Source organism: Numenius arquata, chromosome 1, assembly GCF_964106895.1.
Source record: "Numenius arquata chromosome 1, bNumArq3.hap1.1, whole genome shotgun sequence".
Lineage (NCBI taxonomy): Eukaryota > Metazoa > Chordata > Aves > Charadriiformes > Scolopacidae > Numenius > Numenius arquata.
Window position 1 is genome coordinate 123,349,758 of NC_133576.1, and position 16,373 is coordinate 123,366,130.

General features: G+C 40.1%; 1 protein-coding gene across 1 annotated transcript in view; it reads left to right on the plus strand.

The window, feature by feature from the left end:
• EXPH5 (exophilin 5) overlaps nt 1-16,373 on the plus strand; it is a 35,906-nt gene that overhangs the window by 13,605 nt on the left and 5,928 nt on the right. The window contains exons 2-5 of the mRNA XM_074155505.1: nt 6,089-6,246; nt 8,604-8,748; nt 13,257-13,305; nt 14,888-15,014. Coding sequence (XP_074011606.1) covers nt 6,089-6,246; nt 8,604-8,748; nt 13,257-13,305; nt 14,888-15,014 — 479 coding nt within the window. The remainder of the gene's footprint in view (nt 1-6,088; nt 6,247-8,603; nt 8,749-13,256; nt 13,306-14,887; nt 15,015-16,373) is intronic.

Consider the following 16,373-nt stretch of genomic DNA (forward strand, 5'->3'; position numbering starts at 1 on the left):
CTCCTGATTTCTGAGCTTTAAGTGAGAACTTCTGATTCCTGAGCTGCCAGAGCAGAGAGGAGTTCTGTGGTCAGCATGAGAATGAACCTTGTCCTTGCCCTTACAACATTTCCTAGTTTTCTGTTTCAAAGGAAAGTGTCAGTCTGTGCTCTTGCCCCGGGAACAGACAAAAGCTTCAAGGAGAAATGGAGCATTGGAGGAAGGAAAACAGCAGCTAGAGTAAGTTGTCTGCAGTATATTCATTTCATATAGTTTAATATGAGACGTTAATGCTTTGGGAAAAAACAGAGGTAACTTTTAGCCACTGTACAGGGGGTACTTAAGTTAAAAAATTGTAGACACAAAAGACACCATGAGTTATAAAGTGGAAGGAAGTATTCAGTGCACAGCGGAGTCTGATGAGAATGGTTTGTGTGTGCTGATAGTCTTGCTGTCTTTGTGGATTGAGTGTAATGGATGTACCCATTGTCACCGTATTAGGCTATCTCAAAGCAGGTGATCAGTTTTAATTTCAAAGAATAAATCCGCTGAATAGAGGTAGCGCAATACTGCGCTGCATTTTTCTGTGTCTCGTGGACGTTCTGGCATCTAGATGGTGTGTGATGCTGCTGATTATGCCTCTGCTCTGAGAGTTCAGAAGCTTTGTGAAGTGTCTGAAGAATTTTACAAATATGGATATAAACACTAGTTAAAGAAACCTCAAACCAGGACATTCACTGGGTTGGATTTTGGGATTTTTCTCCTTTTAAATTAAAAAGAAAAGTGGATCTGGAAGCATTTTTCCCATAAGCAGACAAGGTAGAACTTCAGTAAGGGCAGAAAAGACATTCTGCCTTTAACTCGCATGTTCCCTGCCTGTATCCCTGACACACACGACAGGACAGAATGTGGGAATCCGATGTCCATTGTCAGAAGAGTGTTCTGGGGACTAAATTATATTTACTGTTTGCAGCTGTCTGCTTAAGTAGCCCTACTTGCTGCTTGAAAGGGTACTACGGGGTGGGGATCAAAATCATGTTCAGAAGTGCTATCTTTGTGTTTAAAGTACTTCTGCCCATTAAATGTACAGTCTGGGAGGAAAAACTAGAGAAGATTAATTGCCTTTCCAGTTTCCCCCTGCTTCTGTCTCCTGGTTTTGCACATTTACAGAATCTAAATATTTAGGTGTAATTGTGAGCTGGCAATTTGATGCGCCTGTTGAAGTGGGATTGAAAACATATCCTGTACAGTTCAGTGCTGGGCTGTGAAGTGTTTCCCCTCTCGTTCGGGTGAGTCTTCCTTGGCACTTCCAGTTACTCCTTTCCATCCAAGGGTGTCACCACTAGGTGACTCCAGCAGCCTGAACTGACAGCCTGTTCAGGGCAGTGAAAGTCCTTCCATTACGTGTGTTGGTATTTGGGTCATGGCCAGAAAGAAACACTGAACCAACATGCTCTTTGGTCTTCCTTGTTGTGGCACATCCTCTGCCCGTACACATCTTCAGTTTTATTGGTTGCATACTCAGACAAATACATTTTCAGAAGGCAACTTAGTGGGTTAGTGGGCATTATAAAATCAATACATAATAACAAAAATGACAGCAACAGTAACAATAGTGAAAAGGATGGAGACTTAGATAGAAAACTAGTATTTTGGGGAAGAGAAAATTAAATCTGGGTGGTTGATTAGCAACGACCTAGTGGGTTACATTCAAGCATTATTGCCAACAGAACATTTTGTTCATCAAATTAGAGGTGGCCTTGATTTTTCAGGGAATTACTGCAGAAATGCTTAATTTTACAAAAGCCCAAGAAAAAGTAAGTGCGTTTTCAGTTAGATCTTTTTACATTGTCTTGTAGTGTGTGCAACCAAAACACGGGAGTCAGTTTTCCTCTCTGATTCACCTACATTTGCATGATGTTTTACATGTAATAATGAAGCTGACTTGCTTTATTGTCGTTAGCCAAACAGAAAACAGTAAGAAAGAAAAATAAACAAAAGATGGTTTTAATGTGAGTAAAAATATACCAGCTACTAAGAGTAAAGACTGTGTTAGAAAATAGACCTATTGTGTGTCTGACGTGCTAGGAAAGAGTATCTTGGCTGTGTGTCATTATTTTTCTTCCTGGTAGGATTAACCTGCCACAGGAGCTTCTCTGGCACCTTGGAAACCAGAATGTTGTTGTTGTTGCCATGATATGTTTATATGAAATGGCAGATAATAATTTTTTTCAAATTACTTCAGCTGTGGTGGTCTTTGCTGTTGCCAATAATTCTTCTTTTCCCCTTTTTTTTTCAAATAAGATGACAACTTGAAAGTATGTATTTAAATTATTTTTATAAAATTAAAAGGAACTATAAGTAAGAAAATATTATTGCATATGCACCATTTTAGATCTGCCTGTGACTGTGAGCCAGAGTTTTCTAGAAGTGAACTGGCCATAGAAATGATGCACAGTTCACCATTGTGGGATAATGTATAAAGCACTGCAAAGGTGGTAAGCTGATGCAAAAAAATCAGGAAAGAACTGATTCTTCAGGCACTGTTTTTTAACATCTCTAGCCTTTTTGCATGGACAAAGTAAGGAATATAGACAGAGTAAAGACATACACTTGTTTTAGGTAACTGTTTTTGGAAATTATTTGCACTGCTGTAGTTTTTATCTAATGCTTTCGGCGATGTTTTTATCTGCAATCCTTTCAGCCTTCTCTTCTCAGGCACTGACAGTTTTGATCCAATGAGCCAATACTGGTCTGCTTATCCTGCACCTGGTGCAATTCCTCGTGCCCAGTGGTTGCTGTGTATCTGTTCTCTCATGAGGTGTGTGGTAAGAGTCCTTTAGGGCCAAATCCTGCTTCTGCTGAAATCAATAGGAATCGTAATTCCTGCTTTGGCAAAAGTGGGACTGAGTCCTCTGTCCCCTGCAAACAGCAGAGGTGTCCCCAGACATCTTATTTGGCAACCCAGTTTCTACTGCCTTACACATCTGTCTTCTGCTTTATATTCAGGATGAAGATGGTAGTGAAAATACCTTTCCTCTTACAGTAGCAATTAAAGATCCTTATAATCCTAACAGGAAGTGGCAGAGGGAGGCTGCAGCTCTTTTCACAGTATTTATGATAACCCACATGAAAGTCTAGTACATACAAACATTTTGGTTGACTTTTCCCCAGAGATGTCTGTGTAAGAAATATGGGAACATCCTTGTGCAAGGAAGAGATGTTTTTAAAAACAATGCAGGGGAACTGCTCCCGAGTGATTCATTAGTTTAGATGCTGTGTAGGATAATGGATGGGAAAAGGTAACGAGGTGTAGCGTGTGAGGTCATGTAGGATTGCTGCCTGCTCTGGTTTGTGCAGCAGTCGCCTGTAAATTGTCCTGGGAATGGAGTTACCTTTAATCCTGCAACAGCTTACAGGTACTTTTCCAAGTCACAGCGATGTTGTCTCCTCTCAGAAGGAAGTGACTCCGAGTGTCCAAAGTGGCTGTAGAGAAATGAGGAGGAAGGATGGATGGAGCAGACGGGGAAGCAGGATTAATACATTCGGTTTAGAAGGCATTAGGTGTTTTGACACTCCTACGGAGCAGTGTCTCAATATATAATTTGCAATCCAAGTAACAATAGCGCTGCCTCAAAGGCAAGTTCATTGCAATAGTGACTGCAGATACCATCTGCTGCTGTAATTGTTTCTTGAGATGTGCTTTCCTTCTAGTTCACAACCGTCGTTCATTAGTATCATGAGGGGGCATGTAGACTTGACAGAGCAGGTATATAGGGAAATGGTGTGGTTTGGCTGGCAGTCATCGCAAATGAGAAATATAGAATAGTCATGCGATATTGCAATCACATATTATCTATCATATTAATATTATTTGGTACTCACATAGCTCTCTATATAGGGGTCAGTGTATGGGCCTGCATGTGTGTGTAAATATAAATACGCACAAGCAATTTATAGGGATTATTTCCTGAGTTGGGGATGACAGCACGGTTCAAAAGCAGCACGTTCCCAGATAATGACTACAGATAATGCCAAGCACGTACCACTGAAGACTTTGCAGCGTTTAAATATTAATGTCGGTGTTTGTGCAAGATTTGTAATACATTTTTCATTGAAAGGCACGTTCGGGCAGTCCCTGATGTGGCCGAGGTTAGAGTAAGCGTGTGTGGGGGGGGGGTGTTGTAGTTTTTCTTCTCTTTGGAATGCATAAATGTAAAGCGGGTAGACGTTTATATATAAGTAGTGTGATGTTCCCCGCAGCGGGGGCGCAGGTTGCGGACCCCCCCACCCCCACCCCGGGCCGAGCCCCGGGCGGCGGCTGCCGGCGGTGCGCCGGGCTGTGGTTCTGGCCGCCGCCGCCAGGTGGCGCCCTGGCCCCACCGCGCCTGGTCCCCGGCAGCGGGCGGGCTGCGGCGGCGGGTCTCGCTGCCGGCAAAAAACAGCTCCTTCCGGCTGGTTTTTAAAAATACTGCCGGCATGGGCTGTAAGAGATGGTCTCCACCTTCGGGACTGCGGCAAAACTGCTGTGGGCTTGTTTTCCGGGCAATCGCTGTGTCTGCAGCCACTCCCAAAACGCCTCACGCCTGGCTCCCTCTGCTTTTACTCCTCCGGGTATCTTGGATCCCCTCTGCTAAGGCCACGGGAGTGAGGTCATGAAGTTGGCGCTTGAGAGCACTTTGTTCATCGCCTCCTCCTGTTTCACATTACTGCTAGGCTGTTTTCCATGCTGCAGATGGCATTTACGGTGTTTAGTCACTCCCATGGTGCGGTAATATCTGTGATGATTAACATTTTTGCCTTTGTAATAAGTTTATTCCAAATGGCTAGTACTCGTGCATGTGCCTGTGTAATCTTCTTCAAGGGATATATTCACTCATTCACCAAAAATGTCTCTCTCCTGCCCTGCTATTCTTCAGATGCCACCAGATGAACAGTAGGTGCTAGTATGGACAATATACCCTGTATCAATTCCAGATGGAAATGCATTCGTTTCCAGAGCAGATATTTAAGTGTTTTTTGTGAAGTAGTGTTGTCTCAGAGAATATGATTTTTTATTTAAATTGATAACTGAAATAATTTATGTCCTCTGAGAGCATCTGTATTCCTAGACACGGGTCTTACTACTGATTAAGGTGGAAGATTTACATGAAAGCCTTGCTAAAACATTGATATTACATCTCCGGGCTGTGCATGAAGTCTTGTTCTGCTGCCATCAGAATCAGTTGGGGCGTGAATATGCTGTGTTTGCATCTGTACGTTAGGCACTTGCGTAACATAAGTTAAAAACAAGTAACTTTGCATGTCCATTGCACTAGTCTGACTTCTTTGCAACTGTACCTTGTTCTTTTATGTCCGGATAAACAATTCATTCCTGTGACCTCTTGGTCTAAAACCTGAACTTGCTATTAAACAGCTTCTTCAGTTGCAGCCGCATGTGTGTAGCTTGTTCAAGCTTTGCCTCTGCGTGGTAGAACATTCATATTCATTATTAGTTACTTCCATATATATTAAACACAGGCGGAATCACTATGCAGCAAGGAAAGAGGAAAATGTGACAAACTCGTTGAACGTGTTGCATGAATACCTATTAGCTGAATTCACAATATATTATTCTCCTTTACATAGAAGATGTGTGGTGGGCCCCTCGCTGTCAGGGCCTCAGTGAGCTTCCTCTCAAAAATCAAAATAAACTTGTTGCTTCTGCTTAAATGAGTGAATAAATATTTCAAGAATTGCTTTGTTAGAGTATTATTTATTCTAATTCGATTATTGGCTGAACTTAATCTTACTTTCAATTAGTTTTATAATGCTTATGAATTATTACCTCATTTTTGCAAGGAAGAAGGATGCGCTTCTTCAAGGCAGAGAATAATGCAAGCATACGAGTCGTCCACTTAATCTGGTCACATAATCTCATTGTTGGAGAATTCTGCTGTCACTAAAACTTTTATATGATTTCTGTGAATGTATTATGGCCCACTATATATTTTAAAAGTCATTATATGTAGAAATATACTGTAAATACTTAAATGAACAACAGGGATAGTTCCTAGTCATGTACCTGTAATATCTAAAATGGCTTAAAAATATTTGTTTTCCTTTCTAGCAAACTTCTGAAGAGAAAGAAGTCTGAAACAGGTCTGCAGGGAGTGACTGGAGAATGGTTTGAAGAAATACAAAGAAAAAAATTTCAGAATTATACTGATGTCAACAGAATGCTAAAACCACCATTAGAGTATCAGCTAAGGAAGAGTGAAAACACCAGTGAGTTGCATTTTTCCATTTCCTTGTCTGTATGATAATGGTCATCAGACCAATGTCTTAGAGCATTTCAGAATGTAATAGCTGAGGACTTTCTGAAATTGCATTGAGTTTCTTCTCATGTCAAAGTTTTTCCAAATATATATTTTCAAAATGATGATGTTTCTTTAAGCAGATTCTGTTAAAAACACAGCTGGAAGTCACAACAGGACATCTCTGATATTTTAATCCCATAGTTAGAATCACAGAACATCCCAGGATGGAAGGACATTAGAAGATCATCTGGTCCAACCTTTCATGGGAGAGGGAGCCTGGATGAGATTATCTAACACCCTGTCCAGTCACACCTTGTAAATCTCCAGTGATGAGGAGTCCACCACCTCCCCGGGGAGGTTGTTCCAGTGATTGATTGTCCTCACTGTAAAAAATGTCTTTCTTAACCAAGATGAAGTTGCTGTAATTATAGTAAATATAGTGGTGGTTTCCCGATGAAAGCAGTAACGTTTACTTTGTACAAAAACTGTTTCAGTGTTGCCTAGTTTTCTTAAAGAAACTAGAAGCACTTAAGTGACATTTGGAATAAGTAGGTAATCTGGATTTGGGTGAGACAGGTTTGACTGTACCAGTGGAAAACTTTTCCTGGTAACACTGGGCTAAAGGCATGCCAGTGCTGATTATCAGGGCGGGTGACAAAGCCTGGAAAGTTGGGCTGACCAGGAAGGAATTTCTGGAGATCTCATTTCACAAGTTCTGTTGCCCATCCAAAATGAACATGCACAAGAAACATGGTGTGTTTATACCAAGCATGGCGTTCTGTACTGTCTTTTTCATCTTCCATCCAGATACTTTTCATGCATAATGTATGCTTTTATTCCATTCACATTTCTGCATGTTTTTCATTGAGCTCTTTCTATTTGTGCTTCATAGCAACTGGAAGCAGCATATATTTCAAAAGAAAAGTGAAACCCTAAAAATTTTCCTGAAACTACAGACCTACGCAGAAACGATCTCTGTCTTTCCTGACCATTTTTCCCCAACACCCTCTCTAGTCCACAGCTTTCTACTAGTTTTCTCTTTCAGAGATAGTCCAATTCATGTGTTAGCTAACTAAACTCTGTGTAATTGTTCTCTGGTATTTAACTTTGAAAGCTGCTGTTTCTATTTCAGATCTGAAGAAGGGGTTGTGTGCCTCAGAGGCTTATCTGGTATTTCCAACTGTATAAGTTGGTTTAATGAAAGGTACTAAGAAGGTACAAGAAGCCTTGTCCTGTCTACATCCCTAGACCATCCTGGCTATGGCACAGTGCTGTTAGGACTCTCCTGATGTCACCTTCATTGTCAAGTCAAGCAATGCCATCAAGAGGTTAGGCTCTAAAAAGGGGTAATGGATGCAGCATTTTGTAACACACGGTGGTTGTCACTGAAGTGAAAGCCGTGTATTACACACAGGATTTAAATCACATGACAGGAATTATTCACTTCATTTTGGACTAGGTCCAAAATGCTGTCCCTTGCTCTTGTTATCAGTGACACTTTGCTCCCATTTCTGGTTTTGCTTTCTCCTGCAGTCATTGCATAAGCCATTTTCAGGCTGTTGTATTGTTTCAGGCATGTGATGTTTTACATGGAAAAAAATAAAAAAAGATGCAGTGCCTTATTCCTCAGTGAAATCTTGTTTCCTCATATCCTCCAGTTTCCTGAGGCATGTTTTAATAGCAGACCCTGCAGCTTCTTTCCCTAATCTGTGAGCAATACCCATCCTGTCCATACCAATAGCCAGCTGCTTTTACAGGCAGACTGGGTTTATGTTCCATTTGAAGAAATCAAGTCATAAACTTCCCAAAGAAATCATTCATGATATTTTGCATTTAAAATATAGTACTGATATGCAGTTTGTAGCTGAAAAAATGTACTCCAGTGGCCATGGGAATCCTCCATCGTAAAGAATCGTATGATCCAGAAGACACCTTAGTCTGGATTACTGTTATGTAGTGACTAATGGTTGTGGGTGCCTCAGTTTTTAAACTTCTAATTTGCCTATATTTTGAAACAGTTCTAGTTTTCAAATAGTTGAGTGCTTATTACTTTCTGAAAATCAGCCTGATTTATCTCACGTGCATCACCGAAAACCAATACTTCTTGAAACTTTAGACCTGTTTATCTTTCTCTTAGTCTACTAGTTAGTCATTATAAACCAGCATGTCACATAGTCTGTCCAAAAATGTCAACAAAACTGGATTTTCCTGGCATAAAAGGTAAGCAAAAGAAAATTGTTTATGAAGACATAACTTTTTAATGTATATTTTAATACTGTATTTAGTAAGAACTTGAAACAAATAAATTTTTTATAATATTTTTAGATCATAAAGAATTAAAAATGTCATCTCGCACAAATACTCAAGCACAAAAGAACACTTCAGCTTCCTTTCTGGGGTTCAGATCACCTTTTGCTTGGCTTTTCTCCTTTAGAAAATCAAGGAAAAACCAGACTCAGAAGCAACCACGGTGAGCTATAATCAGAACGTATATTATTTCCAGCTTTTAAAAAGTCTATGAATTATGCTATGTTTTGCTTAGAAAACTTTGTTAAAGTTATTTTTCCAGTCTCTTGCTTTTCACTTCACTGGGAAGATGGGGATTTTGCTTGCTCATGTAATGGGAGATTATCTGTTCTGTATCAGAAGAATGAGGACGAAGTGGCAAATAATAGGTAGTCTCTTGGCTAAATCTATTTTGCTCAAGCTTTAAGCGTATGAAAGCCCCTAGACCTAGCAACGACTGTGACTTATTTCATTCCCTCTCAAGAGGACAAGGTGTAAGGCAGATGGGGATCTGGTGCCCTATGGCTGTGATATAACAGCATAGCTTTCCCAGGCCATGGCGGAGAGTACCGGCCCCGGGCAGCTCTGCTGCATCAGTTCCCACCATTTCTAGCCCAGAGGCAGCTTTGAGGCACGCCTGAAGCTTTAGCTCTAGCTGGGCAAACAGGGCAGCTCTCCAGGGCTTTTGTCTTCCGTGCTTCGTCAGGGCTTTGGTTTCAACTGGATCTGAACCAAAGATGGTCTCATACGCGGTGCTGGAGCTGCTGTTTGTAGAGCACCCTTCTCGCTTGCCATCCAGAGGCTGAAGCTGCTGTTCAGAGGGAACGTGGGGCTGCGCTCAGGCTAGTTAGGCTGACTTCTCTCCTGACTTTTGTCCTGTATGGTCCTGTCTGTCAGCAACACCTGCGTGAAATATTCCTAATTTGGTGCGCGTCTTAGGGTGGTGCTTGGGACTGGCGATCACAGGTAAAGGTGCATTGTGCTGTGCTGTGAAATCTAAGTATGAAGCTGCAAGGTCTTTGGCACGCAGAGCTGATTTTCAGTCCGTGAGTCTCAAGCTGGTATTGTGGTCCATGCCTGGGGCTCCTGCGTGGCATGACGCTAAGACAAGGAACAGCTGTAATAAACAATGGCAGGGAATGCAAGCATCTAAAGAAATGATGATTAGTCTGATACCTGCGTTTTGTAGCACAGCAGCTTGCCATTATGGAGTGCTTGTGTCAAAGCAGAAGGAGATTTAGGAGAGGTTTGAAGAGAGGCCGTGAGGTTAGCTTTGTGGAGGTTTACTGGTAACAATTCTCCTACACAGTAACACAGCATAGAAAAAAAAAAAAAATTACAAAGTTTTAACCCTGCTCCATACGTGTCATCCTCTCCCTCCTCTTTCCTGTGACATGGTAATGCCCCTTATGCTGGGACACACCAACCCCGGACCACAGCCCTCCCTGCAGAATAAAGGGGCACTTGTGTCACTGAGAATCACATTTCAAGGGCGCTTGATCCTGGTGCACGCTCAGGTAGCCAACACACAAGCGAAGGTCTAGGTTTCGCTGTAGAATCTAAGCATTGAAAGGATTTCTTAATTTAAGAAGGCAATAAAATAAACTGTGCCTACTCATTGCATCAGCTTTTCTAATATGTGTTTATCTGGCTTTTCGACAGAAAATCTATCATATCTCAGGCCCAGATGCCTTTGATTTCTTCCCGAGCACAGCTTGAAAAATAAACAAGTCAATCCTGACGTGTAACTGAGCTGATTGCTACATTTTCTAGTCACGCCTCTCTGTCGAAAACTTCCCCCACCCTCTTCTAGGTGTTGCCGTGGCATGTGGTTTGCTTTATGCATAGACAAAGCACTGAAATAATCTGCCTCTCACCAGGTAGAGTTATTTTGGAGAGCTAGTGAAATACAATAGGAGGCAGCACTGTAAATCTGTAAGTAACTCTAGCTGGCAGAAGTTTTTAAATAGCTAAATATTAATGGCTGTTTAGAGGGTCCTTTCTGTACCGGAGAGACAGTTTCATCAGCTGCGGTGGTGTTTTGCTGTGAGAATAAACTATGGATGCTGCAAAAAAGAGTATGCTTATGTGGAGATACGGAAGATGCTAATAAAAGGTTTGTAACTGTAGTCTGAAGGTAGTGAAATGTTTGATCACTTTGGGTTCAAAGGTGTTTGGTGCTCTTGAATTCATCCTTATTATTTTCTAATATGTAAGTGTGATTCATACTGGAAAAGAAATGCTGTTTGTGTTTTCAGCACATTTGAGTTATGTGGTTGTTTCTTAGCTGGCTTCTTATGTAGTACTGGTAAGAAGAGTATAGAAGAAAATGGATTAGACTCTGAAATTAGGCAACTCAGAGATGGCCTGGGGAAGACAGGTGCCTCAGTGAAAATAGTAATTCACAGCAGATTTTAATTCATGGATTTATATTGTTGTTACCAGTAGTGATAGTAAGTAGAGTCATCTTTTACTTTTCATCTTACATTTGGTTGTCATAAAAAAGATACATATGTATATAAGTGAAAATGTATAAAATACAACTTCTTGTTTTCCGTAATGAGTAGTATTTTTCTGATGGCAAATATTTCTGAACTTGAGCAGTAATTTAACTTCTTTTCTATTCAGGAATAATAGATAATGTTTACAAGTATGTGTGTATGTGCGCGGGAAATAATGTAAACATTGCTCAATATCCTTAACCAAAAAAGAAACTGAATTACTTTTTCCTAAAATTAAGCAATATTTCTGTGGAAGTAAGCAAAACTTTAATTTTGAAATGCTGAAAAACTTAAAAGAGTTGAGAAGAAATAATGAGGCAGTTAGAGAAGTGGAGGGATTGGCAGAGGGAAAAAATTAAAATAACTTTGTATAAGTTGGCAGGGAGGAAGATAAAGCAGGATGCAATGATCAGTTATTTCTGAAAGAACAGTGACAACAAAGACATGGTAGAATTTTGCCAGAGGTGCAAATGAAAAATTAATTTTTGCCTAGACTATCAGAAGACATTGCTAACTAACATGTCTACTTCATGTAGCTTCGTTGCAAGGGGCAATTAACGCAACACCAAGCACAGCACCGACCGGGGAGAACTGTAGAGCGGCTTTCCACAGTAAAGCTGAAGAAGAGAGCTTCTAACAAAGCTTTTACATTTTTATTATGCATATAATTAAAATTAAGGTAACTAGCTAAGCCACAGGATTTCTTTGAGCTTGGTTTGCAGGAAATCATTGTAAAAGCTCGGAAACTTCAGCTTCATTCTTAGTTTGTTGTAGAAGCATTAAAACTTATTCAACATTATTTTAGTTTAAAGGAAGAAGTACGTACATCTCTGAGTCCTGGTTCCGTAAACTTCTTTCAAAGGGAGCGGTAACCCACTGAATTAATGGCTGTTCAGTGCTACGAGGAAAAATTAGGAATTCCAGATTCGTATTGTCTGGCCGGATCCTTAAGCCCACTGAGGTCAACAGGCTTTGGTTTCGGTTGGATCCGATGTCAGAGAGGAATCCTGGTTTTACAGTTCACAATTACAGAAGCAAAAACAAATTGCACCTCTCAACTGTTCTTCCCTGCCTGCAAGCACATTGCAAACAAATGACAAAGCACTTCAGGAGGAAAGGCTGGGCCACAAAGAACCTGCCAACAAGCCGGTTTATACTTGCTGTTGAAGCACAATAAAGTAGTCTACCTGAGCACAAGAAGGTTTTAAAAGCCTAAGAACAAGGTCATTCAAAGAGACTTTGAGACAAACAGGACTGAGCAGAATTGTCTTTCCCTACTTCACTTTCTCTCAAGAATTAAGTTCCTGGGAAAAAAAACAGTTTCTGAGTCAAGGAAGAACTGGCAATAAGCACAAGCTGAGCAAAATTTCCTTCAGGGCTTTTGAAGGGACTGGGTTTGCTTAGTTGTAACAGAAGGACGTGCAGACTGGAATAGACTCAGTGAAGTCAAGTCCTTGTTCTTATTTCTTTATTTTGTATTTGTATGTCTGCAAGTCACCCCATAGAACAGAATACCTTTTATGTTCAGGGCTCCTCGGCTTGTTCTAACCACTGCATTACTCACAGACGCTCCAGCCAGTTCTCTGCCAAGCCCTTGCAGTCCTCGTAGCTGAGGAAAGCAGACGAGCTTTCTCCCATGTGTTAAAAATTGGTACATAAAGGCTGTTTCGTGTGAGTAGCAGCAAGTTCCAAAATTCACACCCAAAACAATCTGCTGTCTGTCTCTCCTCCTTCGCAGAGGCACAGCACAGCTCTGCCTCTGAGCAGGGTGAAATGGAAGAGAGAAACAATAGAATTACAGATGCAAACCACTTACAGATTTGCAAGTAGTTAACTTCGGCTATTTGTAGTACCTACTAAATTATTATTGTTTGGAAAAGGAAGTAATCCCATCTTATCGGATTGAAACAATTACTTTATGGCTGTTGCAGACAGCAGTGGGTTGAGTTCGTTCTTGGCTGTGCAGCTACAACATTCGCAAGATGACAAGGCCCAACTGAATGGTAGCTTTCCCCAGCATTTTTTTGTTAGCAGGATTTTTTTTTTGGGGGGGGGAGGATGGATTCTTCATAGAGCAGTCTTTTTTCAGATGTTTCTCAATAGCTGTTAAAGAGAAACTGTTGATTTTACTCCTGGTAAAATTACATCCTATTCCTTTTCAAAACCAACATTTAAATCCTTCTGCCTACAGATATGACAGTTCTCCTGGCCCATCTTCGAAAGTGGAAGAAATGGCAACGGTAAGTAGCTTATCAACTGTATTGTCGGCAATGTTTAAACTACAGGTTTTTAAAAAACTAGTCCCCTTTGTTTGGGCTGTTGATGTAACACCTGTTTAAATAGTGTTCTTGCCGTTCATGTTTTAAACATTGAGTGAAATGTCTGTGTTGTGAACCTGTTGAATACAGTAGAATGAGCTTGCTCTGTTAACTATGCAAGTCCAATGCTTTTCTAGTTCAGCTCTAAGTCTAGCTCTGATCCGGTTTCAGTTCTCTCTCTTAATGATGGAATAATTGCATGTGTAATTTCCTAGGCCAAAACCCTCACATATTTTGGCAACTGAAACCAACCTGCAAATACGTCAAAACTCACACTGAATCAATAGTCTAGTGTATTTACTTTGTTTCTTTTCACTTGTACAGGAGTGAAAAAGAGTAGTTGACTTGGGCAGGCAATAAACCAGAGCCTCTCCTGCAACATTTCCACGCGCAGAATTACTGTGTAAATGTAAATTTTGTCAGTAGGAAATTATTTTTTGGCTGAATGATCCATTCTATAAGCACAAGCTCAATTTAAGGATGAAACGACAGATTTTTTTCTAATGTAATTTAAGTGCACACTGTTGAAATAAACACATTTCCTCCAAGGATGATATTTGCTATTTTAATTGCTTTATTGCCATGTATTACTAGCATGTCTTTCCTCCTCTTCAATTGTGTGGTATAATCACAGAGGGGATTAAGAAGGTGTACAGTATATAATCAAAGGTACACAGGAGGTAAATTGGCCACCGCGGTCACCTCCCTCCTCTCATATTTCCAAAACAAAGGGATAATGTATATTAATATATGATGGAACAAATCTTATCAGAGAATCCTGCCTATTATATAAATAAACTATCACAGCTAGACAAGTAAAATATTACAAATATTGAGAACTAAAAAGTAGTAAGGGATTTTATTAGAAAAAAAAAAGAAGTCTCAGCTAAAATAAATCAGCAGTTCAGCAGTTGTCTGCACTTCTACCATCTGAGACTGTGAGCTGAGAGAAATATGGATGGGATAGGAACCTCTCCAGCTTAACATGCAAACTAAACTCAGATGGGGAATAGGATGACATTTTCTCCACTGCTAAGGTAATTTATCACAGCCCCCTAAAGTGCTGTTTTGCAATATGAAAATTGACTGTGGTGTTAAATTATTAAATCTCTGTTGGGAGGTCACTCTGTGAATTTTAAAATATGCTGGTCGAGGAAGAAGTGATTAGGAAAGCTAAATTAAGAGATACAATGCAATAAGGATGCATATGGAGAAAATAAGTAAAATAAGTATGCCCCTTATTATAAGGTCTTTATAACTTATGTATCCAAAACATGTTACAGTAGGAGGACAAACGAGCAAATGTCCTTACTACATATGTAAAAGTCTAAAATGCGTGCAACTTTACAATCCTCAGTTGCATATTTTAATAATACAGTATTTAATGGACCAACAAAGAGTTTACTGACCTCTGTGACTTGTGACATGATTTGTGATGTGACGTGAAACGTGATTTGAACCCACAGGTAGAACTAAACTCATGTTGCCTTACAATTTTTAACAGGCTGAAATTTGCAATTCCCCAATGTCAACTGAAACAAGTGGTCATTCTTTTGATGCAAACCAAAATGAAATGATGGAGAAAAGTAACCAGGAATGGAATGAACAGCTAGAGAAGGAGCTTTTCAGTGGTAAGTGTGTGTCCTTAATTTGTTCTGATATTATTGTTACCAGAAGTGACTGTGGTGACTGGTTTCAGAGAATATTCTGCAAAGGCATGGGATGTAAAGGTATGGCCCATTGTTTTCTAGCATAGGGGCTACTTTTTGCTGGCTTCGTCTGACAGCAGAATGTCTACTCTTGTCATTGACTTCAGGCATGTCTCTGGTCACTCTTAGAGTGCATTTCATCTCATACTGATCCAGATCAGAAGAATCACAGCTTAAAACCCTACATTTCTCTCTGCTGATTCTGGCAGGAACCCATACTGCATCCTTCAGATGCAGACTTACAGTTATGTGACAAAAATTTAATCCCAGTTACCTGCATGCATCATTTTGAAAGTGATGAATTGCCGGGCCTGGTTTTATGAATTGTAAAGCCTCAAACCACAGAAGCAAGAGACATGATGGCATTCAATTAGCTTTCTGGAAGCACTTATAGCACCAGTTGAAAGTTGCTAGTTCTTTTTTTCTCACTGCTGGGAAGCAAGGCAAGATCAGAGCTAGCCTGTGGAAGTACAATGGTGTTCTTCCATAAACTTTCTCAGATCTATGCAAAAAAAAATCTCCATGAATATTACTTTCTACCGCCCAGAATTACAAGAGAGCACAGGTCGAAAGCGTGATTGATCGGGAAGCAGTGGGTGAGTTGACAGTGCTGGAAGAGGAGAGCACTGCAAGGTGTACAGTGTTTCTTCTGAAACTCACATGCCTTTCACTGCTTTTGGGTGTCAGTCAGAACTGTGCACACTTGCCCACTGACAGAGAAAAACTATACATAGCTTGGATGATGTCCTCCAAATGGAAGACTTAGAAACAGTTTGTCTTTTTTCTTGTTCTAAGCTGACTCTCTCAGGAGTCTTCTCCTGTGCTGAAGAGAAATTTAGAAAAATGGAAAATTATAATACTTTTGTATCACCTTTTATTCCAACTATACATACCTAGCAATGATTTCTTAATGATTTTGTACTATTAGCACAGATCTGTAATGACTGATCAGTCAGTCTTTTTAATTTAAATGGATTAGGTAACAAAAGAGCCATATCCATTTGTGTTACAGAATCACAGAATCACAGAATCTTCTTGGTTGGAAGGGAACTTTGAGATCATCGAGTCCAACCATAAAAAAAATGTTCATATCTTATGTGTGCTATTTTCAAAATACAAAAAGAATACAATTAGCAAAGGCATAATTGTTTTTGCCAATAAAAATACTTTAAATACATTGCTGTCATTTAGTCTTATGAGTAAATATCTTGCTTAACTGAGCTATATAGTGTTTAATTCCAGTTCATGAGACTATCTATATATATATAAGTACAGCTTTGT